This window comes from Parasteatoda tepidariorum, chromosome 9 (assembly GCF_043381705.1).
Source record: "Parasteatoda tepidariorum isolate YZ-2023 chromosome 9, CAS_Ptep_4.0, whole genome shotgun sequence".
NCBI classification, from domain to species: Eukaryota; Metazoa; Arthropoda; class Arachnida; order Araneae; family Theridiidae; genus Parasteatoda; species Parasteatoda tepidariorum.
In genome coordinates, this window is record NC_092212.1 from 11,304,272 (window position 1) to 11,330,656 (window position 26,385).

The window sequence follows — 26,385 nt, forward strand, 5'->3', positions numbered from 1 at the left end:
ATGACTCAAATTTCCACTGAAGCTCTATGCTAGATAACAGTATATTAGTTGAATTAATTTTATTACCTAAAGATATCCCTAATAAAGAAATTTAGGCAACAATTTACCCTTATTATATTCTATAGATTATAAATGCACTTTTCTAAATACTACATTATTTCGAGGGAGACATTTTAATTAAAAGAGTTGGAACCATATAAATAAATGATTAGAGGATACCACATAATTCTAAAATTATATTTCATGTCCCTATAAAAAAAAATGGAAAAAACGAAATAAGTCGCAAGGAAAAGACATAATTTTATAAATAGCATTATCTTGATTGCATCCTTTGTTTATAGCTCCCACATTATACAAATTTTTTTTTAAAAATATTCAATAAAACAAATTTAAATTTCTGCATATAGATTTTTTTTCAATAAATTAAAATCGCAAATAAAGAAGAGTTGCAATCTTTCCTCCACTATTATATACAACATAATTTTTTTTTCTGGTGGAAGGGGCATGAAATGAATAACTTCCTTAGCAACAATTTTACCTTGTTCCCAGTTGGGCTAAAAATTGACATAAATATGAGTCCTATATGAAGACGCACCGAGGGACCAATATTGGAATGTCTAGATTATTTAACATTGGTCCTACGTAGGGCCAATACCGGCCAATATAGGGTTTATATTGATTGAATAATGAATGTAAAATATCGTGTGAATTTGAGAAATCTATATAGGGAAAATATTGGTTTCAGAGTTTCTGTAAAATATTGGGTAAATTGGACAATTCCGTATAGGGCCTACATTGAAAAATAATGGCCCTTTGAACCCTTATTTAGTCAAGATTAATGAATATTAGTCCAATGAAGGTTCAGGTTATTTTGCTTTAAGGGATGAACCATTCTATATGAACATGCACCGAGGGACCAATATTGGAATGTCTAGATTATTTAACATTGGCCCTATGTAGGGCAATAGGCAGCCAATATAGGATCTATATTGTTTGAATAATGAATGTAAAATACCGGATGAATTTGAGAAATCTATATGGGGAAAATATTGGCTACAGAGTTTCTGTAAAATATTGGGTAAATTGGACAATTCCGTATAGGGCCTACATTGAAAAATAATGGCCCTTTGAACCCTTATTTAGTCAAGATTAATGAATATTAATCCAATGAGGGCCCAAGTTATTTTGCTTTGAGGAATCAACCATTCAAGATTTCTTGAAATGAAATATATATGTGCACACACAAAAAAATTATTCTACTTGATATTATTATTTAATTTGAACTTGGAGAAGGAGAGTTGTTCAATCTAAAATGAATTCTTGCTTTTTCTGTATGAATCGAGGGGTAATGGAAAATGTTCCACTTACCTTTTATGACCGCCTTTCAGAATATCCATAAAACAATTATTGATTTTAACTACAATATGACAAATATGATGAATTTACTTTAAATGGGATGATTCATGATAATTATTAAGTGATAAAGGGATTGAGCAAGTTACTTGCGGGATAAGCCGCTTCTCGAGTCTACTTTTTTTAAGTTTTTGAAAAACAAAAAGTTAATATTTCTGCTGCACTTTCGGCGCCATCTGGTGACAGTTTTTTGCACGCCATAAGAGCTTGTTACAACAGTTATGCATGAATTAAAAGCAATCTGCTAGACATGGTAGAAGTTAAAGAACCACTAATAAAGGAAGATAGAGAGCAGTGACAGAGTCCCTATGCTCAGATTGGTGTGAAGAGGAATATTTATGCATTCATTTTATATACACAAGGTGTCCATTTCCTTAAAAGTTAAGTCATTCAAAAATGATGAACTAACGTTAAACAGTAACGCCTACTTTCTCTTTTAAACTTTTCTCCGCTGCACGGGAAACTTACGTATGGTAATTACCACCGTAATTTAAATGGAGAGCAACGTGAATAAAATTTAATTTGCAAATTTATAATGAAGTCAGCAAGGATAAAATCGCTAACATTTTCCTAAAATTCATGACATTCTGGGAATTCTCTCTTTTTTAGGCGCTTCCAACGAAAAAGATACTAAGAAATACTGTAACTTGACAATCATAGTGAGTTCTATACCATTACAAAAAGCTATTATTTTCCTTTCATTAAACCTAACAAACAATAATCTCTTAATAGAATAGCAATCGATTTTTATTGAAATATCCAACACGCAATTATATTATTAATATAGCTACCAGTAATCAACTACATCAAATTTTATATGTATTAATGAATCTTCAAATTTTTGATAAGTTTTTCGTAGTTCTTCGGTAAATTAAAGCTTTCTGCGCAACTTACTATGCGCGGAAAGTAAGGACTTAACTTTAAAATTTTCGATTTAGTTGATAAAGCTTCTACTTGTCTTGTGTGGCAACTTCTTGTTCTACCAGTACATGTTGAATTACTGCCTTCAATCACAAGGTTGGTGGCAAGCATATAAAATAAACTAGTTTCTCCACTCCAGTCAGACACCCCTTCAGAATGGTTCCTATTGAGCTCATGAAAACGCCCTAAATATGTATTATAACGGTGATATTTGGCTTTTAAAACTACGGTTAAGAATGGATGTTTATTGCATTGTGTTACTTCTTATTTGATCTAGCAAAGCTTATCCAAGGCTATGCGAGTTCAGTTGCGAAGACCGAGTATCGCAAAACAGAGAAATGTCTTTCAGTTGGGCGTGTTCTTTCAAATCCTGTCGAATTGTGACAAATTATTTGGGAAGAAGGCGTTACTTATTGCCTGGTGGATACTTTATATTACACACAGGAACAATTTAAATATATATAATTTATAAGATGTATATATACACATACGTTAGCGTGCCTGACTGCGAAGCCAATGGCTGCGAGTTCAAATCCCGCTCTGGGCATGGATGTTTATCTCTCTGTGTTGTCTTCTGATGTATGAATGTGGCCCACCCTACGAACGGGTATTTGTAGCGTGTTGCTCGCCTCTGTGACTTTGGTTCACAGGTTCCCATTGGGTTCCGATAAATGAGCAACAATTCCGGCATCTTCTCAGGCGAAGAACGAAAGTTCAGTGCCTACCTAATATGGTGCCCCCGAAACAGTGGCCAACAAATCTGCCCTGTAAATAGCCTGAATTTTTAACACAAGTATACATTGGAAATAAAATAAAAATTTGAAGAAAATAAATAAGTAAAAAAAATTTAAAAAAATATTTTAAACAATTCGGTTTAACGTGGGAGTTATTAACAGAGGATGCAATCAAGATAATGCAATTTATGAAATTATGTCTTTACCTTGCAACTTATTTTGTTTCTTCCATTTTTTAATAGGGACATGAAATTTGATTTTATAATTATGTGGTTCTTAAATCTTCTAATCATTTATATGGTCCCACACTGTTTTAAGCAAAATGTCTTCTTTGAAATAATGTAGCATTTTGAAAAATGTATTTACAATCTAGGATATAATAAGGTTAAATCGTTGCTTAAATTTCTTTATTAGCAATATCTTTAATTGACAGGTCTTTAAATTTTTTTTTCAATAATTTCGTTTTAAATTACAAAATAAAAAGTGTTTAGTCTATATTGTTTGACGATGGAAAATTTAAATGCACTATATCTTTGATATATTATTGCTCAATAACTGTTTGGTCGGTATCTATCAAAATTAGTATATAATTAGATTTAAATAGCGTAACAATACATTTTCTTAATAATTCGTTGAAGAAAAGCAAAAATTACGATTCTCTTAAGATGTTAGAGGTTATAGTTATAGAATATGCAAAAAGTAAAAAATCATTTAAGAGTTTTTTGACTGCCAACAACTTGTAACCATACTCAACGGATTGCTGCTCCCCCTCATACCAAGAAGGTCAAGTATCAAAATCTTTTGAAACTTTTGACTTTTTGCCTACTAACAGTAAACAAGTTCGGACGGCTCATCTGATCAATCACTCAACAAAGGAGGTGCTGGCATCCTCTTCCTTCTTCCAAATGGAGGTAAATATATGCATAAAATCAACACAAGCTTCAGACTTTACCAGTGAATTCTTGCGTTTAAGGAGGCACTCACATTTTATATGACCATTTAGGAGATTTCAGACCCATCCGAGGAATTGGTAATCTTCTCTGACTCAAAAGCGGCCTTAGAGGCAATCAACAACGGTGAAACCAACGTCGCCCCTGCTATAAATGTCCTACTTGAAGGCTTGCACGGCAATGGGAAATCCTGCTTGCTGCAATGGATACCGGGGCACGTGAATATTGAGGGAAACCAGAGGGTGGACTCCTTGGCAAAGGAAGGCAGAGGTGCCGACCAGTCTTGCACCACCATGACGCTTACAGACACAAATGCAGTTTGCAAGACACAGACTTCTGCCCCATTCCTTCAGGAAGCCCCTCATTACTAACTGTGATTGTGCCAGAATCTTAACTTCAACAATTACAAGACTAAGAGCAAACTACTTTAAAGGGATGAAAATTCTTCCCGACAAAATAAGAACTTATATTCCCTGCAAGAACTGCACCGATATCCAATTTACCCCGGATCACATTCTCGAATGCCCAGCCCTTACCATATGTTTTACAACTGGGTATGATGCCACTAGCTTCAGAACTTCGTGAGATCCTCTACAGCATGGGTCACCAAACTTTTTTAATCATCGACCCCTACATAATTTTTCGAAATCTCCATCGACCCCCATAAAAGTAATTTTCTGTTAATTAAGATAAAACTCTATTAGATACTGTGTTTGTACATTTATTTTATGATTTAAACATTTATTGAAGTAATAGAACATTGTGTAACAATAGTTTTATGAAAAATACATTAATGTTGAAATTTAAATACCTTAATATTTATTAAATAATAAGTAATTATAAATAAGTAGAAATAATAAGTAAAGTAACTACAGATTTATTGCTTCTTAACCAATGAGATGAGTGTGCCTGATATTTTTTTGCAAGGTTCGCTATATTGGGTTCAAAATTGGTCAATTTTAATTTTAAATCCCCTCGTAACTCCACGTTTAATTTATTTCTGTACTTAGTTAAGATTGATTAGACTTAGTTAGAGTTAGACTTCATCCATATAGGAACTTGGAAAAGCTAGCATAAAAAGGTTGGGCTATTTCATAAAGTTCTACATATTTTTGCATTACATTTATATTTGTTCAAAATTTACTTATTGTTAAATTTTTAAAAAGCGTCTTTGCTTCAAGATCCGATAATAATTCAGCAAACTCATCTTGCAGGTTGATGTCCACGTTTTTGATGATGCGTTTATTAATTTATGTTCTGTAAAGAAACTGATATTAAGTCAATTATAAAAAAAATTCAAAAATTTTACATACTCAATTAGATATGTAAGCTTTACGTATTAAGAACTGTTTTTTCTTTGACCCCCAATCGACCCTTCCGATTCGGATCGTCCCCCTGGCTCAGATCGACCCCCACTTTTGTTAAATAGACCCCCGGGTGTCTATATAGACCACTTTCGCGACTTCGGCTCTACAGTAATGATGTATTGGAGCTTGCGGATGCAGTTTTGAAGGAACACGAGGCCATTTAATTGTCCATGGACACGATTAAAAAAAAAAATACTTTTTAGAATATCAAAATTTTATTGTGTACGCCAGGCTGGTTTCACAACACACAAATGAAATTTTCATTGTCTAAAAAATATTAACTACCATAATCTTTTTTCATACATCCATTTAAGATGGCTTATCAAAAGCGTACCTTAACCTTATTTTCCATTCCACGCAACCTCCTCTGGTAAGATGCGTAGAATTTTTTAAAAATTGCCTGCTTAGTATGCTGACTGTAGATTTGAAATTTATAATATTTATAAATACTTATAATATTTAATATTGTTGATTACTGGTAGATATGCTAATAGCGTATTTATGTAATTGCGATTTTGATATTTCAAAGAAAATCGATAACTATCCCATTTTTACGAGACTATTGTCCATTAGGTCTCATAGATGACAATGCAAGAAAAAAATCATTCTTTAGTGATGGAGTAGAACTCACTATAATTATCAAGTTACAAGTATCTTTCTTAGTATGTTCTTCGTTGGAAATGCCTAAAAAGGGGATATTTCTCAAAATGTTATGGATTTTCAAAAAATGTTAAATATTTTAACCTTGTAGACTGCATTATAATTTTTAAAATTAAATTTTATTTGCGTTGCTCGCCGTCTAACTTAAGGTGGTAATAAACGTAAGCTCTTCGCACTGCGGGGAAAAGAAAAGAAAAAAAAAGAGAACAGAAAGTAGGCGTTACTGTTTAATGAAAGTTAACCATTGATTGGACGATTCAGTAATGACACCAAGTGTTATTTAAAATGCTAATACATAAATATTCTTAACTCAATCGGGGCATAGGGTACAAATGCACGAAACCCCTGAGCGAGCCACCATCATGCGTGAACTGCAAGGAAGACCACCCAGCCTGTTTCACAGGTTGCCCAGCCAGGCCAAAGAGAAAGCCCGCACCCAGGAGGAGACAACAACATCGAACTCCTGCCAACCCAGTGGCCAGATTTACTCACATCGTGAGAGAACTTCAGGAACTCATGAAAGATGCGGAATTAGTTTCCCTGATCCAGTCCCTCCTCCCACCATCCAAGACTTAGATGAGGAGTTACTGCCAATAATGACGACCACAGATCTTTATCTGTGGAACTGCTAATATTTCTAAAGCCAATAGTCACCGTCGCCTTAGGGCCCATTTTCGATGAAGAAGTGAGGTGCCCGCATTCGCGGGCAGGTACTTCGTCAAACCACCTATCCAAGCCAAGGGGCATAGGGACTTGGTCGCTGCTCTTCATCTTCCTCTATTTGTGGTTCTTTAACTCCTACCATGTCAAATTGCAATTATTTTCTAACAAATTGGAATTGCTCTAGTATGCTTATGCTAAACATAATATAGAATACAGGGTCATTTCATAGACGCAAAGCATGTAAATTATTATTCGCTGCTCAAAATATACAAAATAGTAAAAACTAAGAAAAAAAAATTAAATAAGACGAAACGTGGATTAAAGAGATGTGAAGCTTTTAAATTACAACTTTCCATTAGCTGAATACGTGAAATAATTTGCTATAGTATTTAATAAACATGTTTCACTTATACTATTAACAAACTACAGGATTATAACTTACTTTTACATTTATTTTCTCAGGGTTGCCGCAGAAAAAAATGAATTTGTTGTTTTTAGCAGCCCAAAGCATGAAGATAGTTGCCTAAATAAGAACAAAAATACGATTAAAATTTTATTAAATGACATAATTGTCATAGTATACCATTATTAGGGCTGCAGGTTTGTCGCGGCGCAAATTATTATTTTTATTAAACAGAATTCTTTATTTTCCTGAACCTTAAATTGAACATGTAAAATTGATAAGATAGTTAGGGGAGTGAATCAATAGCAAAATGACTTGAAAATAGTTCAGAGATAATCACAATCTTGTCAAATAAGGTGGTCTTTCTACACTTAGGGAGGGTAATTACCTTCCTGAAGTCAGTAAGAGTACAAAAGAAATTGGAATCACAAAGGAAGGAAAATGTTATAAATCAAATCTTTGACAGAAAAATTGTTATACATGCTATTGCACTGGGCAACGAAATTTCTACTGCCTTTCTACATATTCAGTTAATTTTTCCTAGGCGGCTTCTTGTGATCTCTTAAATATGGATCAGTTTCTTAGATGAGAGGGACTAGTAGTTAGTAGGGACTTGTAACTAGAAGTTTGAATGTAGAATGTTTGAGTTTTACAGCATTTACTTCTTACAAAGCAACGGCCAAGGAATTGCGCGTTGGTGAAGGAAAATTGATCGAGTTTTGGAAATCAAAGGCCGAACGCTCCAAAATTGGCAATTGGATGTTTGTCGGTGCCTAAAAACAGCGTTGACGCAGAAAGATCGTTTTCTAAGTATAAAAATGCATTAAGTGATGAAAGACGAAGCATTAATGAGAATAATCTGACAATGTACAATACTTTGTACCAAAATTCTGTTCATTTAAATAAAAATATTAATATTGCTTGAAATTCAAAGAAATATTTTTGTTGTGTATTTTTAAGCTTTTTTTTATAATTTACGCAATTTCTGTCTTTTGCATCATTTATGTAATAAATTTTTTTATGTTTAGAATTTGTGTAATTTTCAAAATTTCCCGCGATTTTGGGGTGTTTTTTCCCGCTACAAACTTGCAGCCCTAACCATGATCCATTTAGTCAAGTTGGTGACAAACATGATAATTTTCATGAAAACATTAGTGTTTTAGCAATAAGTTTTTACATCAAAAAATTAGTATATTTGCAGAAATTTAAATACTTTTAATTTAATCATTCACAAAAATATTTTTTCACTAAAAAAATTTCAGTTTAACAAATAATTGATTCTGCAAATATATATAAACATATATATATTGTGAAAAGTGATTATTCAAATTCAAAATTCACGCATCGCAATATCGTAGTAAAAATTAGGTTTTTTAAAATCATGCAGAATTTCGTAGCAATAACTGTTGAAAAGGCGATTTAGAAACAAAATAGTTTTACAATGGAATCTGAGCAAATTGAGCGCATTAAAAAGTGATGACTCAAATTTGCAATTCAAAGTTTTTCATTTTATTTACTTAATAAGAAAAAAAATCATTGTGTTTAGAAGCTACCGTGAGCTGCAAGTTGTCAACCAAATTTATGCTAAAAAAAACATCCCTAGGAGCACAGAAAAGTCTCCTTTTCCTGAAAATAGTTGCTTTTTTTTTTTATCCTTTTCAGGCAAAAAAAGTTACCATTGTCGCCTCATATCGAAAATAGTTGCAAATAGTCGCATTTTAGTCACTTGTGGCAACCCTGTTTTCTGTATATTGTAATGATTAAGAAAAACTTGTTCTGCAGAAAATAATTTAGATGGAAAAAAATTTTTTTCATCCATAACATTGAAAAATTTGTGTTATGGAATCCAGGTTCTTCTGTAATTAAAGTAAAATAACAAATAAATCATAGCGTGCCCATATTCCTCTACTAACATTAACACAAAAAATTTAATACAAAATAAAAATGAGTTATGTCAACAAATAATTCAAATATCGTTTTTACAATTTTTTATTCATTAATTTGTTTTTTGAAAGAAAACTACTGATAGCATTAATAATTTAAATGCTAATTATTTTTGAAAGTACAGTTTGGAAATTTTATACACAATAAAAACAAAATAAATTCCAATGAAAATTTTTTCAATAAGTATTCTAAATCTTGAGTAATCATCAGCTGGAAAGATCTTCATCTTCAAGTTCTAAATCATCTAATTCTTGAAACAGGGATTCATCTACTTTAACCTCTTCGTCTCCTAAAACCAAACAAAACTGATGATTAATTGATTCAGTAATTTTCTCTTCCGTTTATCAACTTACTCATGTAATGATTCACTAAATTATTGATTTACTATTCTTTGATTTCCTGACGCTATCTTTTTTTTGTCATTTGTTAAATGTATTGATTCCTTTATTTTTAGAAAAAAATCTGAATTAATGACTGAGAAAAAATCGTTTCTTGTTATTAATTAAGAAATGTTTTAATGAACTGAACTTGAGGAACACGTTTATGATAAACATGGGCAAAACATTTGCAATTAACTCTTGCTGCATTCATTCTGCTCTTTGGGTTTGATAATAACCAAAAAGCTAAAATAAATTTTACAGAAATGGGATATAATTGCTTTTGCAATTTCCTGTGTAATTGCTTTTGCAATTTCTACAAAACACATTTCCTTTGTATCATCCTTTTATTTTTTTTTTAAAGCCAGATTCAGTTTTCAAAAAAATATTACTTCATAAATAAACAAAATCCAAAATCATTATACAATTAAAATATGTCATAAATTAACAATATTTTATTAATATTATCCAGTTTTAGCTCTCTGAAATGCAAAAAATAAACAAAAATTAAAAAACAACAAATATATATAAATACAATATATATAATACAAATAAAAATTTTTAAATAAATTATAACTAAAATGCATAAAAAAAAAGCAGCGGGTAATTTAAGCTGTAAGAAAAGATATTATTGATTTAGTTCTGTAAATGACTTTAAAAGACTCATCTTTATTGATACAGAATTTATTTTCTTCACGCTACTCTGTACTGTCATAGAAATTACAATTATAAAGTGTTGTGAAACACACAAGTTTAAAATAGAGGACTGAACTAGCTAACTATCTTCTTTATGTAAAACTTTATCATCACAGCAACTATGATATATATATATATATACAGTACAGAACCTCTTATCCGGAAATCAGAAAACCGGAACGAAATTCGATACATTTTTCCGCCATTTTAAAAAAAAGAAAAATAAGGTTTTTCCCCCATAAGATTTTAGGATTTTCATTTATTTTTTAAAAGATGTTTTCTTTACCATCAATTCAGAAATAATCATTAGTTCCCTACACCAGGGCTGATTGTGCTCCGGAAAAAATCCGGATTTTCGGAATTTTTGCTAACAGTGATCTGGAAGTTTCCGGAGATCGAAGGTCCAGACGTTTAAAAAAATCATTGATCACAGAAATTTCCGGAAATCAAATTTTCGAAGGTGGACAGTTCACAGTTTATTTTATTTGTTTGTAAGGGAGAGCCAGAGAGATACTTTATAAGCTTATATTCATGATTAATATTCATTTTTTATCAGTAAATAGTTGTTATAATCATAAACTCAAGAAAGAAAGACATATTTGTAAATTTTAATTACTTCTCCAGGTCATCATAGGTATGTGTAAATGGTATAGGTATGTGTAAAATTTTAAATACATTTTAAGTAAACTAAGAAATATTGAGAAAAAGGGAAAAAAACCTTGTTTAAATGTTTTTCTAATTTTTCAATTTAAACTGTTTTTTTTTGTTTGTTTTTTTAACTCAAGAAATTTTCTTGAATTTTGACTTGGGCTCACAATCACCCCTGCTACACTGTCAAGAGAAGTAAGAGTACTTGTACTAAATATCATCAATCATTCCCTTCCTCACCCCCTACATAGTTGTTTCTTTTCAATCATAGCTCAGTGAGAAAGGGTTACTCATTGAATACCTGTTTTCTTATCATTTGGCCCTTAAGTAGGGGGAGTGATCATGTCTGTTGATTGCTTAGTCAAGGAGAGTTAAAACAAATAATTTTATTTGTCTTCTTTGATTCTTAGAAATCTCTGAAAGTACTCCTTACAGCTACTGTAGAATTCCTATTTTTCCTATTATATCTGTGCCCCTGCTTTATTTCCTTTTTCTCATTTTTTAAAAAATTATTCGTCATTTCTGCTATTCCCCCTTTGAACATAGAGACAGCAAAGAAGCAGGGATCAAGGTCAAGTATTGCAACTGCACCCATTTTTCAATTCATTCATTTTCAGGGTTGCCACAGAAAAAAATGAACAAAATAGTTGCTTTTAGTAGCAGAGAGCATGAAAATAGTTGCCTAAATAAGAACAAAAATACGAGTAAATTTTATTAAATGACTTAATTGTCATATACCATGATCCATTTAGTCAAGTTGGTGGCAAATATGATGATTTTTAGATAAACGTTAATGTTCTAGTACTAAACTTTTGTATAAAAAAAAATTAGTATATTTGCAGAAAATTAAATACTTTTGATTACTAGAATTCACTCAAAAAATACTTTCTCATTAAAAAATAAAAAAAACACTTATTCAAAGAAATTTTCCCTTTTATCAATAATTAATTTAGCAAATATGTACTCAAATTCAAAATCCCTGCATCGTAATATCATATTAAAAATTGTGCTTTTTAAAATCGCGCAGAATTTTATTGCAAAAACTGTTGAAAAGGCGATCGAGAAACGAAATAGACTTACGATAGAATCTGTGCAAATTGAAAGCATTAAAAAGTGATGACTCAAATTTGCAATCTAAAATTTTTCATTTTTTAATGTTTTAACTTTTTTAAATTTTATTATTTTTATTTTACATTTTTTATTTTTTAAGAAAAGAAATTCAGGGCTGCAGGTTTTCAACTCAATTTATGCTAAAAAACGTTGCTAGGAATACAGAGAGTCTCCCAATATTCTCCTTTTCCTGAAAATAGTTGCTTTTTTAGCCTTTTCAGGCAAAAAAAGTTGCCATAGTCGCCTTATGCTGAAAATAGTTGCCAAGAGTTGCATTTTAGTCGCCTGTGGCAACCCTGATTTTGAATGGGATGTGAGGAGGGGACAGAACATATATTCTTTTTACTATGTCAGCTTCTGTGTCTGCTTGCCAATTTATGTTTAACTGGAGTGGAGGAGAAATAAAATCACTCAGCTTAATGAGGAATAAGAATGTGATGCATGTGTTTTTCCTTTTGATTTCAATTAATGTTTTAGCGAAATGTTGAAACGAAAGTTAAACTCTCCTAGACAGTAATCGCATGTCAGAATCATGGCGATATTGTCGCAGAACGTTAGAGAGTTTTTTGCAGAAAGATTTCTCCAGTGGGAAGTAAAAAATTTTTAATTTCTTTTCCGCAGAAATTTTCGAAAGATTTTTTTTCATCCAGAATTATATTCAAACGATGTCTTTCTAGCCCATAAAAGGATGGAAAAGAAATGCTTCTGATTTTCCTCTTCTCATTTGAGAATAATGAAGTAAAAAAATTGAGTTTTTCTTTTCTCCAGAAATTTTTGATAGAATTTTTTTTCCATCCAGAATTATGCTTAAATGTTTGTATGTAAATGTTTGTGATTTTTACATTTTCATAATGAAGTAAAAAATAGAGTGGATGGTTTTGAGTCCTGATGCAGACAATGACAAAGTAGAAGAAAGCAAGGAGGAAGATGGGGCCCATCTCCCCTCCTTTTTTCGTTCTAATTTACCTTTTTTGTTCATTTTATATAAAGCCAGTATATATTTTTATTTCATTATTTTTTCCCCTTTTTATCGTATTAAGCTTGCGTGTATTACTTTATTGTTTTTTCTTCTTTTTAAAATTATTTCTAAATATTTATTTTTTATTAGTTGGGTTTGACAAAAAAAAAAAAAAACGGTGTTTTGTAGCGATTCAGAAAACCGGACAATTCAGTTATCCGGAATAGCAATGATCCCAATCGTTCCGGATAATCGGTTCTCTATTGTATATATATACACACACACACACATATATATAGTATGTGTGCTATCGCTTAACTTACAACAGGGTTCCCACTCAATTTCACAAGAAAAAAAATTCCCTGACTTTTCAGGTTTATCAAGTAAATTTCAGTGAAAATACAGTCCATATTTGATCTATACCATGCTATTTTTTCTATCATAAAACTTTTTTTTTTATTTGTAATGCCAAACACTAGATTTCGTGGGGGGGGGGAATAACATAACGGAACATGCCTGTTTAACTAAAATGAGAAATTTTTACATTATTATAATTAATTAATATTATAATTAATATTGATAATTAATTAATATTGTATTATATTAATAATTAATTAATATTATAATTTATGTAAGAATTATTTAACTCCAATCTCAGTAACTGATTACTATCATTGACAATTCAAAGACAGGTTATTTTCCAGAGATAATATAGGAATTTTCAAGATTTTTGTAAAATATTGAAATTTTTCCTGACCATTCTGTGATTTTTTGGACTTAAAATAAAATTCCCAGATAGTTCCAGTATTTCCCTGTTCTTCCTGACTTGTGAGGGGAGGGGGGGGGAGATAATTACATAATTTTTCTTTGAAAATAATTTTCACCATGAAAATTTAACACGTTACAGAGAAAATTATAAAAAACCGAACTAAAAGTTATTCCCTAAAAGGAAATTTTATAGTAGCTTACCCTCTTGCAGGAATTGTAAGTCAGAATCTACAAGTGTTTGATCCTTTTCAAATAATTCACGTCCTGAAAAAAAATAATAAAGTATGTAAGACAAAACAAGATCTTCTATAATGTCACATTTTCAAAATGCTGATAAATTGATAAAACACTATGCTTAAAAGATACATTGTTAAAATTTGCTTATTTAACGAACTTTTAAGGAGAATATGTACTATATTTTCAACAGGGTGAATTATGTATACATTCTGTGTATAAGTTGAGCCCTCAATTGAAGCTTGTTAAAATCAAATTTAATATCCTACATAAAATTCTGTTTTCTAAAAATAAAAGTCAAAAAATAATTTTTAATGCTAACACTGAAGACCTTACCCAGGGTGCATAGCTAAATCTTTCAGCAAAAAAGATAATGCCCGAAATTGAGAATATGTGGACTCGCAAGTATTCCATCAAACATGTAAAGTGATTGGCACTTTGATACGCCATGGACGGATGGTAGGCCGAAATTAATTGTAAAAGCATTGAATAGAACAAGGTGAAAATCACGCTTTTGCATAATATGTTGTGAAAATTCATAAGGTAAAGAAAAAATCACCTTTTAAAAAAGAGAAAATTAAGCACTTTTTAAAAACGCTACGCACCATGTTACCTAATTCAGGTGTAGTGATTTCAAATTAGCCTTGATTAAAAAGCTACAGATTTGTTGGGATGCACGGCACTGCATGGAGGCTTGGAGGTGAGGTGAAACTGGAGCGCCTGACTTCTGAAGATGGGACATTGACTTTTTTCTCTTATTGTGTTTTTCTTTATTCCTGTTCTCTGCTAATCTTATTAGAGTTTGTCATTTTCCTTTTGCTTGTTTTTTTTGTCCATACTTATAAATGTTTCATTCTTTTAAATGTAATTTTTCTTGCAATTTTTTTTTTTTTTTTGCAATTGAGGAGAGCTTTTTTTCTAACTTTAAAATGTATTACTCTTTTCAAGCTTTTATCATTTGGGTTTGATAAAAGCATGATAAATGACGGTTTTTAGCTGGTCCAGAAAACTGAAAAATTCGGACAACTAAAATACCGATGGTCTGGAGCATGCCGGATTACTGATTCTCTACTGTACTTACAAAAAATTACAAGTCCACAAAATTTTTTTTAAAAAAATATTTCACATTGTTACTCCTTAACATAACACATTTGCCCTCAAATAAAGATGAATAACATTATCGTATCTAGCAGTGATGATCCAGAATCTGTAGCTTTATGGTAACTTTTCACTGTGTCTTGAATATCTTAAAATATTCTTTAATAAATTATCTTAACAATTCGTTTTCTTAATTTTATTTCTGTGCATAACATGAAGGGTTTAAAAAAAACATTATATGAAGAAAGAAATGGCAAAATTAATTTTAGTAAAACGTATTAAAAATAGTTTTCGAGAGAGGTAAATTTAAGCAGAGTTATTCATGTCTATCTAACAAGTACCTCATAAACTATTATCAATGCTATTTCAACAACGCTAATCACGAATGACTGATTTTAATATGGGTGTATAAGTCGACTCCATTACTTTCGTGAAATTTTGAGGGTTTGAAAAAACATTATATTTTCTTTACAGGGTGTTTATCAATTTTAAATCAAAACAAATTCTATCTCCTTTGAAGCTTTTTTAAAAGTTATGTATTACAAAAGACTTATTTGAGAACTATGTACATAAATATAGAAAAAAAAATTTTTTAAATATTTTCAAATAAAATAAAAATACAAAAATATAGTAAAAAATCAAATCAGATTTTAATAGATAAACGAGTGACTAACGAAATTTAAAGATTAACAGTTGTGCTCTTACCAGTTAACTTTTTAGAAACAATCTCTTCTTTTTGTAACTTTTTCAATTCAGCCATCTCCTGATCGAATTTAAATTTCCAATTCATAAAAGATTCTACAGTTACTCTCACACCTTCAAACCTTTGCTGTAGAATATAAAACAATATGTTGTTAACAACAAAATAATGAACGTTAAAAATATATTAACAATAGAATAATAAGAACGGTCGAAAAATAAATAATATATTTAAAGACACAGCTAAACAACTAGTATTAAAACCTAATAATTTGTAATTCCTAAAGAACAGAGGATTAAAGACTAGGATTTTTAACCTGTGGTTTATGAATATTGTCCTTACAGCATAATAATAGTGAAAAGTTTAGATGTTCTTATTTAGATCACGTAAAAAAAATTAACTTGGCAAAATTTGGAATAAGAAGCAAAATTGCTTAATATATATACTTTGTGACTGTCTATGAATTCAAAAAGTATATACTAAATATACTTTTTAAATATACTTTGTGAATGCCTAAAAGTGCACCTTGAAAAAAAAGTGAATACAGGTTTTCTTTATTAAATATCCTCCAAAGAAATAACAGACTCTCCTATAAATTGATGACTCTTCAAAAATTTACTTTCAGAAATTTCAAAAAGGCAACTTTTTTTCCTTAATTCCTTTTTTCCATCAGTAGATATAAAACAAACGGGGAAAAAAACATTGCACTTTACATATTTAATTTTACTCTCATAAATATCATAAAATATATTTAATTTTCATGCATATCATGAAAAAGTCAACATAATAACATCTTGTAACCCTTAAATAGGAAGAAGTTAAAAAGCATGCATTTAAGAGGTTAAATAAAAGCTTTCTAAAAACGAAAATAAGCATCTTTAAGCACTTTTTAAAAACGCTGTGCACCCTGTTCTTACAAGAATCACGATATTGAATTTAAAATTGGATGAATATGAATAGCGATACTGGATTTTAAAAACACAAAAATATACATTATGATATCAGATTTTTAAATAGCATAAATAAGAATCACCACATTGGATTTTAAACTCGCGAGAATGCGAGTAGCGATATTGATTTAAAAAGCATGTAAATATGAATTACGATATTGGATTCTTAATTCACTTGAATGCAAGTCGTGTCATACAGGTTATAAATCATGTGAATATGATTCACAATGAGCAACTTTTAAATCAGTTATGTTTGATATTAAAATTCCTTGCGCATGATTGCGATATTAGCAAGTACCAATTTAGTTTCAAATATTAGAAACAGTGAAAATCTGACAAACCCCCAAAAAATAACGATCAAATTGGAGGAAGAATGATATGTACTAAAATGTTTCTAAGCCTGGAGGAATGATATGAAAAATCCAGAATTTTATGTTACACTAGGAATACAATCACCTCAAATTAGAAATTATTAAACATTTAGCTGATCACTAAAGCCCACATTTTGATATTTGCATTTAAAAAAAAAAATTTAAAATTTAGCATATTTGGACTTTNATAGGTGAACAATTTCTAGAACATTGAAGTTAATTTTCTAATTTTGACCGCATTTTTCTGATTTTGTCCCACTGTGCTACATAGGCAATTTTTTTTATATTTTTAAGGGCATTTTTAGAGATGTTTTAAGGGATCAAAACCAGAGCTCTTATGATCACAGAAGATATAAAATGTATAAAACTAAATATTAATTGTTTATAAAATTATTAAAATACATTAACAGGGAGTGTGTTGTTTGCATAAGTGATAATGGTTGTTGGTTGGTGTAAATGGTAATAAATCAACTAAATAGAGAATGTTTTCTTACCCTCTCTTCTTCTTCTAATCTTCTTATTCTTTGTTCTTCTGCGTCTTTTCTTTGCGTTATAGAATCTACCAGTCTTGTGTTTAACCACTCGGATGCTTCAGACACAAGTGTGAATACCATAACCATACCCAAATTATCTTCCACCTGTGAAATATTGCATTCGAAATCAGCACTCATAACTATATTACTAAAGTACATGCCAGTAGTCATTTATATAACTACATAAATGACTAAAGAACAAAAAAAACAAAACAAAACACTGATTAGATGACAAAAGTAAAAATTTTAATCCAAGATGAGAAAGTAAGACTGCTGTTAACCCAATGGCATCCTTTGACAAGTGATGCACTAGTTTTGAATGAGTAAAAAGTGGTGACCAAAATACTTTGCAATCAATCCATTTCACAAAGAGATAATGCATTGATAACTACTACATCCTGCAAATGAGGATGTATTTAGTGAATTTATTACATTAGATTTGATCATTACTCAATTAAAAAAAAAGTTTTATAGCACCAGTTTTTAATTTGTCTGTTTTCTCTTAATTCGAAATTTAAATAAATTGGAATTCAAGTTAGGGGTTCGAGAACATGCATAATGTGGTTGGCATTGGCATTTTGAACAAGTACTGCCAATTAGAGAAATTGTGGCAACAATTTCACACAACTTGCAATCTCTAAATCAGACATTATAAACATTACTAAGAGCTTCAATTATTTAACAACAGAAATTTTAATCAATTATTTTAAATTAACATAAAGTTTCAGCATAATTTCAAATGGGTACAAAAATAAAATGGATAAAATCTCAAATATACTCGGTTTTGAAGAAAAGCTAATAAATCTGTAATGTCGTCATCTGACATATTTTCTGATTCTTCAACTTCCATAAGTGGGGCTTCATCAGGGTAATTGGGAACATACTCAAACTTCAGGGCAACAAACACTAAAATAAAGAAAAGGTTGGTATTTAAAAAAATTTAAATTATTTCTCAAACATAATATTAATTTAACATATGTATAACATTATAAAAATTGTGTAAAATATGAAATATTCACTAAACAATGAATATTTACATTCTTAAAGTTAATACGCAAAAAAAAAACCTCAATAATTGGGTGTATACAGCCATATATACTGCGGATAATTGCAGTTTTTTTAAACCATGCTGCACCACATTCAATTCGTTGTAGTCAAAAATTAAGTGAAAAAGCCAAGTAGTGATTATTTGTGTCAGTGTGGATAACAAGTGTAAGAATTAAAATAAAAATTTTTTTCCATAAAACAATTCTTTTTCTAATATCAAATAGAATCATTCAGATATTTCATTTTAAAGTTCACTTTAACATAACTTTTAAATTGTCTTAAATCAAAATGTTAATGATTTAAACTAAACAAATAAATAATTCAATAAAGCCTCTAAGCTGTTATGTGTAGGACTGTGCTTACTCCCAAATGGTGAATTTAACGCCAGATTGATAGGCACTAATTTATGTGGGAAATCAAGACAGTTGGCGAACAATTCTGACTATTTTCCATCATCAAGTTCTTAATCACAAAATTTTGGAATCTTAATCTCAATGACCACACAAGGCCACTGTGGTGTTTTGGGAATATTTTACCTCTTATTAGATAATTTTTAAGACAAATTTTGAGTCTAATTCCTTACTAAAAGAATTTGGAACCCTTCTAAAATAAAAAAAGTTGTTTTTAAACAAGCTTAACAAACATTTTCAAAAATTTAAAATATTTATAAACACAAAAACTGAGTTTTTTTCCTATCTCTACTTATTAAAGAGATTAAAACATGAAATAAAAAACAAGAGGAGCTAAGGCTAATCTTTTCTAGAATATTTTTATTTATTTATTCCTTCAATACCTCTAAAAGTGACTAGAGTTATCTAATATTGTTATAAATAAAATAATAATAAATAGTGTTAATACTTTTCAATTTCTGAAATTTTGGCTACATTTTGCTAAGTTGCAATTTTTAAGTTATGCATTTTTCATTTCATGCAATAGAAAAACACTCAATGTTAGGGACTTTTAAAACTACCGAGAGAGTTATGGAATTTTGACTACAGTGAATAAGATTTAAATGTTCACAAGGATATAGAATAAGCAATAAATATAATTTATAAGAAACTAACTACTTTATTCCCAAAATCAAAATTACTCACTATATTCTTCATCAGAAGAGTTTCTCAAGGGTTCCGTACGGATATCAACAGTAAAAGAGAATTCTGGATCAACCGTCAAAACTAAATCAAAATCATTAAAATTGAGTGTACTATCAATATAATATCATAAGCAAAAACAGTTAATCATTCTTAAAATAACACAGCTATTTAGCAGCTAGTAAATACATCTGTAAGGAAAAAGATTAAAATACATGAAAGGTAATTTTTATAAATTTATTTCATATACTTAGATATTTTCACCTATTCTTTTTAATCCCATATCTGTTATGAATGAGATATGTAAAGACTTAAACAAATATCTTAAAATAAAGCATAAGGATAATGTATATCCAGAGCCGGATTATACCTTTTGTAGGCCCTAGGCATAGCCGTTTTTGGGCCCTCCCCTCCTTCCCCCACCTTATTCAAAATATATGCTAAATTTTTCTTGCATATNAATGGATATCCAGAGCCGGATTACACCTTTCGTAGGCCCTAGGCATAGCCGTTTTTGGGCCCTCCCCTCCTTCCCCCACTCCTCCCCTCTTTTCAAAATATATGCTAAATTTTTCTGGCATATTTTTTTTACATTTTTATTAATATGGACTTTAATTTACAAATTTGTTTATCGAATTTTATCTGCAATGCCGACATACTGCCGATGTTGTAGTTGATATCGATAATACCATTATGATTATACCAACATAAATCTGCACAAGAAATGTGGAAGGCTCAAATTAAAGATAAACTTGTGAATACTTTTCCTAACATTCACATTGCATTAAGAATATATTTGTCGATTCTTGGATCAAATGCAGAAGGAGAAAGATCTTTCTCCAGATTAAAATTGATAAAAAATTATTTGCGTTCAACAATGAATCAAGATCGTTTGGCATCGCTCGCACTTATGTCTATTGAATACGACATTTTGCGTAGTTTGGAATTCGACAGCATAATACAAGATTTCGTTGAATCCAAAAATCGCAAAAAAGTAATATATTAGATCATAAGATTCTGCAAAATAATTTATTACCGAAAAATATTATATTTTTATTTGTATCTTCATAATTTTGTGCAAAATACACTTGTTGTTTTTAAAGCTAAATTATTTTTGTCAACAAATTTTTTTCTCCCAAGTTTTTCGTAGGCCCCTGAATTTCGTAGGCCCTAGGCACGTGCCTAGTGTGCCTATAGGTTAATCCGGCCCCTTTGTATATCAAAATAATAGGATAGTGTATAACTGTAACACATATCTAAATAAAGCAAAACAACATGAATATAGAACAAATGAAACCATAGAAATGCACATAATATAGTAGTATAAATTTTTCTACTGATTTATTGTATTTATGGAAAAAAGTTCTTGATTACAGAACCGAAACAATTCTATGTTGCAACCGAAACAATTCCTACCAAAACAATACGAAACTATACTGTATTACTCTTTTCAGTATTATCCACTTCTATTGTCTGGATTACTTTTTAAAAAGTTAGGCAAAGATGATTTGAGTAGATTTCTATCCTATATTCATTAAAGATTGGTTACAACCGGGCAGAGGCAGATGAGAAACATTTCAAGGAAAGCATCACAAAAAGAGATCAACTCCGGTAAACCACTACAGAATTGTTTTAAAAACGAATCATTTATAAAAACTTTTGGTAGCTTTTCAATGGTAGTTGGCTTGAACAGATACGGCTACGGAAATATCTCAGTTGCTTTCTTTTTTTAGGTTGAATAGATATTACGGGGGATTATTGAAGGCTCAATATTTGAAATTTCAAGTTTAATTACTCATTAATTTTATTTACTTATGTTCTTTCTCTCTTTAAGTATGTGAGATCGCTGTCTGACTTGGCCATAATCATTTTAAAGGAATTATAAAATAAAGTACCACTTTGTTACTTGCTTGCCTACAGATAGCAAGAACAATGATACACTCAGTAAAGCCAGGCAAGAGAAGATCCAAGTTTTAGTTTTTGGGGCCTATTTTTATGATGAAAAAAATATTTTGCTAAAAATAAAAAGTAATTTCGGAAAAATTTCTTAATAAATCAAAAACATTCAATTTTAGCACTCACTATTTTTCATTGCAATTGTAGTGTAAATCCATATAGTTTTGTCAGCCGCTCAGAATTAATTTCAAACACCATGGTGTTTGAAATTAATTCTGACATATATTTAAAATGCTGTTACAACACGATAATTTCGAATTTGAGCTATCACTTTTTCAAAGCGTTCAATTTGTGAAGACTTCATCAGAGTTCTAAATTGTTTATGAAAGATTTTCGGTATTTTTCACGTAATATTTCAGCATTTTTTGCAGGCGATTGTAGTTTGATCGATATGGAAATATACTCTTCCTTTCGTAAATAAACAAAAAGTACATTTGGTTAAAAATGACGACCAGTTTAATTCCTCAGAGTCCTGGGATTCCAATTAACCTCTGAGTACTATCTAGTGTAAGTAATTTGTTTTACTTCAGGATATTCAACGATCGATAGTACAATTAAATTCTTTCTAACTGTAGCTAGCAACAAATTGTAGCTTTAAATTAAGTATCCTTTTAATTAAGTCAGTAATTAAGTTAATATATGAATCACCATATTAATATTAGAATAAACTAGTCACAATTCACAATCGAATCAGACCACATGAAAAAATACAAATGAATTACCTTTCATTTCACTTGGATAAATCGATTCCAAAGCTTCGATTTCATTTCTTTGTTCTTCCTTGTAATCTGTCATTTTCTTACTCTAGAAAACTTTATACAAAAAGCAATTTTATAATCTGAAAAACATGCAATTACAGCAGACATCCAAAGTTTTGTAAACAATCCATAACAGTTACGGTTAGATTAAATGATAAAAATGAAAATAAAAAGTTTTCAGGCGGTAAGTTTTTCGTATATTGGAAACACTTATACTAGTTTAAAGAGATTTTTAACATAAAAATAAGCAGTACAAAGCGTTCAAATATACAGCCTTTGTGGATTTAGTTAAATTAGATATATAGATGGCGCCATCGTATAATAAATAATTTCAAGTTTGCTTCTAGATGCGAACGTTTTATACTTTACATTTCAATCTATATCAATAAACTAGATTTGTCTTCATCAGTTCTTGAAATAAAAAGATTTTAAATTATTTAATATTAAAGTAAAGTCCAGGTTTTATGTGTATCATTTAATGGATTTAAAAAAATATTTATGGTAATATGGTTTCTAAATATGAGAATCGGCAGTTGCAAAAATTATTTGCTCTATGAACAGTTCAATTTTTTAAAATTTATTTAGCGTAGCTTTAGGAGCATTACCATCTTAGAGATTTCCAGATAATATATTGTGTATTATTTAAAATAAAAATTGCTTAAATAAAGCAAGAACTCAGCAGATCTTTATTTCTAAATTCGATAGATGGCGCTAAATTTAACAACTAAAAATCTTTTTCTTTTTTCTTTCATTATGTTGAATTTTTGTTAGTTTTTTAAATTTTGTATTATAAGTGGTAAAACGGATTGCTTATTTCAAAAATAAATGATAGCAATTTTATTTCATTTAATTTTAATAAAAAATTCAAAATAATACTTAAAATTTCCTAATTTTTTTTTCTATACTGGCGCCATCTAGCCATATAATATGGTATGAATCTGCAATCAGTCTTTATGAGCGACAAAAACCAAATAATGTGTGTTCGTCTGTTAGTCTTTTATTTTTTAAATACAAAGTAGTTAAATATTTCATGATAATTTGTCAGACATTTTAGAGTCATAGTAAAAAAAATGTAAGTGAATAAATACATCAGTGTTAAATTTTCTTACATTCCCATTTAACTTCCTTTTATAATATGCTCTCCTCACCCCACACACGTACACATGTTTCCTCCTTTTTCGTTTTTATTTTATTGGAAACCATATTTCAGCTCATTCATCTTTAGTTGAATAAGCTGATGTATGCATTAATTCTTGAACGGTAAAGCTATGTATGCATTAAAATCTAATTAAGAACAAGAACAAATGCCTCTCCGAACATGTAAATTGAATTCTCTGTTACAAAGCCCAATTTAAAGGCTAATATTAAAAAAGTATATTATGAACAACTTTAATTCTTCATTTATTTACTAAATATTTTTAAAATAAGCAATGAAACTTTGATTAATATTCATTTTTAAAAACAATTAATAATCTTTCGTTGATTAACGAAGGAAAGATTGACAAGTAATAAATATAATGGCAATTGCAAAATTTATTACACCTTAAGTTTTTTGGGATAAGTTATTTTATTTAATGGCGTTTAACTTAAAAGAAGAAAAAGATTGGTATAGGGATTGCGGACAATGGCAATTTATCGCTCAATAATTCATCAGTGTAGAAAATACCGGACAAGTACAAACCTTTCAATGTCATACCTATCCCTGTCTTTTAATTATCTTGATTATTCCGATTACTAACAATAATTAGACGGTGATGTCTATTGATAATCAAACAGAAGAACAGATAGCAAAAGTTATATAGATATATAAAATTTCAAAACTGATTTTATAAAAATAATAGGAAGTTAAATTATGAAATTAAGCAGTCTTGAGAAAGCTCGTCACCACTTTTTAATTTTTCCAGGTTGTGGGTACCATTCATTTAGTGAGGTATCCTAATGCGTACCTTGTGTTTGAAGAAGTCATTAAAAAGACTCCCCCTTTTTTTTTTGAGAAATTAAAAAAGTTGTTTTGATTAAAAACTGCATTGGCTTTAAAAAGAAAAAGATGGTAATAGAAGTCGACACATTCCAAGCGCTCAAAAACCGGAACCCATTCTCAAGACTTGCCAGACGTGGTTGAAGAAAACAAAAGTAATTTGAAACATGAAAAACAAAGTTGCCAACGAAACTAGGAAATAACGATGAAGAACAAGACTAGAAAAACCGTGATATCCGAGTGAAACATAAAAATAAAAATTATAAAACAATATAGGAAAAACAGCTCTGAATGAAAGTGGCAAATCAGGGCCAAATCATCACCTCCTACATCAGAAAGCCTTCACGTGGTTTTTTATAAGTAGTTCGCGCAGACTATTTAAAAAGTGTACCAATTGTGCGCATGAAACCAAATTCTATTTTAAAAATAATTGAGAGAAAGTTATCATATATATGTGAGAATTGAATCTTTGGTGGTTGACAAGTAAATAAGAAAAACCAATTATATTCATAAATTTAAAAAAAAATTAGACGTATATTTGCTCCGGTTATTTTTCTCAGATTTTCTATTGAATAGCTTTTTTGGAAACTAGTTTACCTTCATAATGGTCTGATCGAACTACCTATTAGAAACTGTGTGGAGGCTTTCTATAAAACAGTAGCTTGTTAAGAAAAACCGATAGCAGATTTGATATCAGAGACGCGAATTTATCTTCTCAGTTCTGAACTACCCGCCTTAAAAAAAATTCTAACCTCATATGTTTCTTGATCTTGGTGTAATCTTGTCAGAAAAAATTTAATCGAGATTCTAAAATGCCTCACACTAAATTATTCTAATTTTGATTGGATAACAGCCTTATAATTCACATATTTCGGAGGACACAGCTGAGTAGTGTATATATATTTCAGCTCAGTCTTTTTATGAATATTAAATAAAAAAGATTTTAAAGCATATTTAGGATTTTCCCTCTGCGTCTCCACCTCTTTGACTGTTGAGTTCGGTCAAGAGAAAAGAGGCCTCTTAATTTTTTTTTATACCTTTTAGTCAGCGCCCACTAACATGCATTGATGGTGCAAATAATCAAAATGGTGCAAATGATCAAAACAGGGATGCCAACTTATTACGCTTTTCGTAAAAATTTATTCTAGTGGTTGCAAAGTTGTATTTTTTTTTATTCATTTAAACATATTTTCCACTCCACTTAGATTAAAAGTTCATATGATTTAAAAGTTCATATGTCTATCTCTTTCTTGTTGAGGCTTTTAAAATGTGGGCAAAATTACCAACAATCACATTTGGTGAAAAAGGTTTTGGCTTTTAAATATCTACCACTCTAATATTTTACAAAAAGAGTAATAGTTGGCTGGGCTCAATACAAAAAAAAAAAAAAAAAAAAAAAAAAAAAAAAAAAAAAAAACCAAAGGTTTGTGAGAAACTTAGTGATCCAATTTTTTTTTTATAATTGAAAATTTACACCAATCCTCATGAAACCATGCAAAAATTGAAAAATATTTCGGTCTTTTTAATTTTTTAAGTTGAAAAATTAGGACGAATTCGTTTTTAATAAACTTCTAAGTGAAAAAAATCGAAAAATATTATGTTTTTAATAAATTAATTAGTGAAAAATTGAGAAATCCTTTAATTTTTATAAATTTTTAATTGGAAAAATATCTCTAAAATATCGATTTTTTGAAAGAATTCCATAATTTTTAAAATATATAAGGAATTTGTCAATTTTAAATTCCAGATAATTCTTTATAGCAAAATAGTATACTATGTAGCTTAAATTTAAAGCTTTGCTTCGAAATAAAGTTGCTAAAACTTTCGCTTTTTTTATTCTTTCTGGCGAAAATGATTCGAGGAACGTCTTGAAGTTAAAATAGATTGCCAAAAATATTTACCCAATATACATGTCAATACCCAATAATGAGTTTATTTATTTATTTAAAAAGAAATCATTAAAGAAAGCATCCATTTGTATGAAAATAATATCCTTTCATTTTTCTGCGAATACTATTGTTCCAAAGCGAGAACTTCAATTTTCTTCCATCATAAAA

The 26,385-nt window shown here is 29.9% G+C and overlaps 1 protein-coding gene across 1 annotated transcript; it reads right to left on the reverse strand.

Annotated features, from left to right (window-relative positions):
* Positions 1–9,084: 9,084 nt before the first annotated feature.
* LOC107441113 (RWD domain-containing protein 1) lies at positions 9,085–22,552 on the reverse strand. Its single transcript, XM_016054265.4, has 7 exons — positions 22,315–22,552; positions 19,640–19,720; positions 18,277–18,404; positions 17,460–17,603; positions 15,650–15,773; positions 13,814–13,876; positions 9,085–9,344 (listed from the first exon to the last, which is right to left on the reverse strand). Exons 1-7 carry the CDS (start codon positions 22,385–22,387, stop codon positions 9,262–9,264), a joined length of 696 nt encoding a protein of 231 aa, XP_015909751.1. The 5' UTR covers positions 22,388–22,552; the 3' UTR covers positions 9,085–9,261.
* Between the last annotated feature and the right edge of the window lie 3,833 nt (positions 22,553–26,385).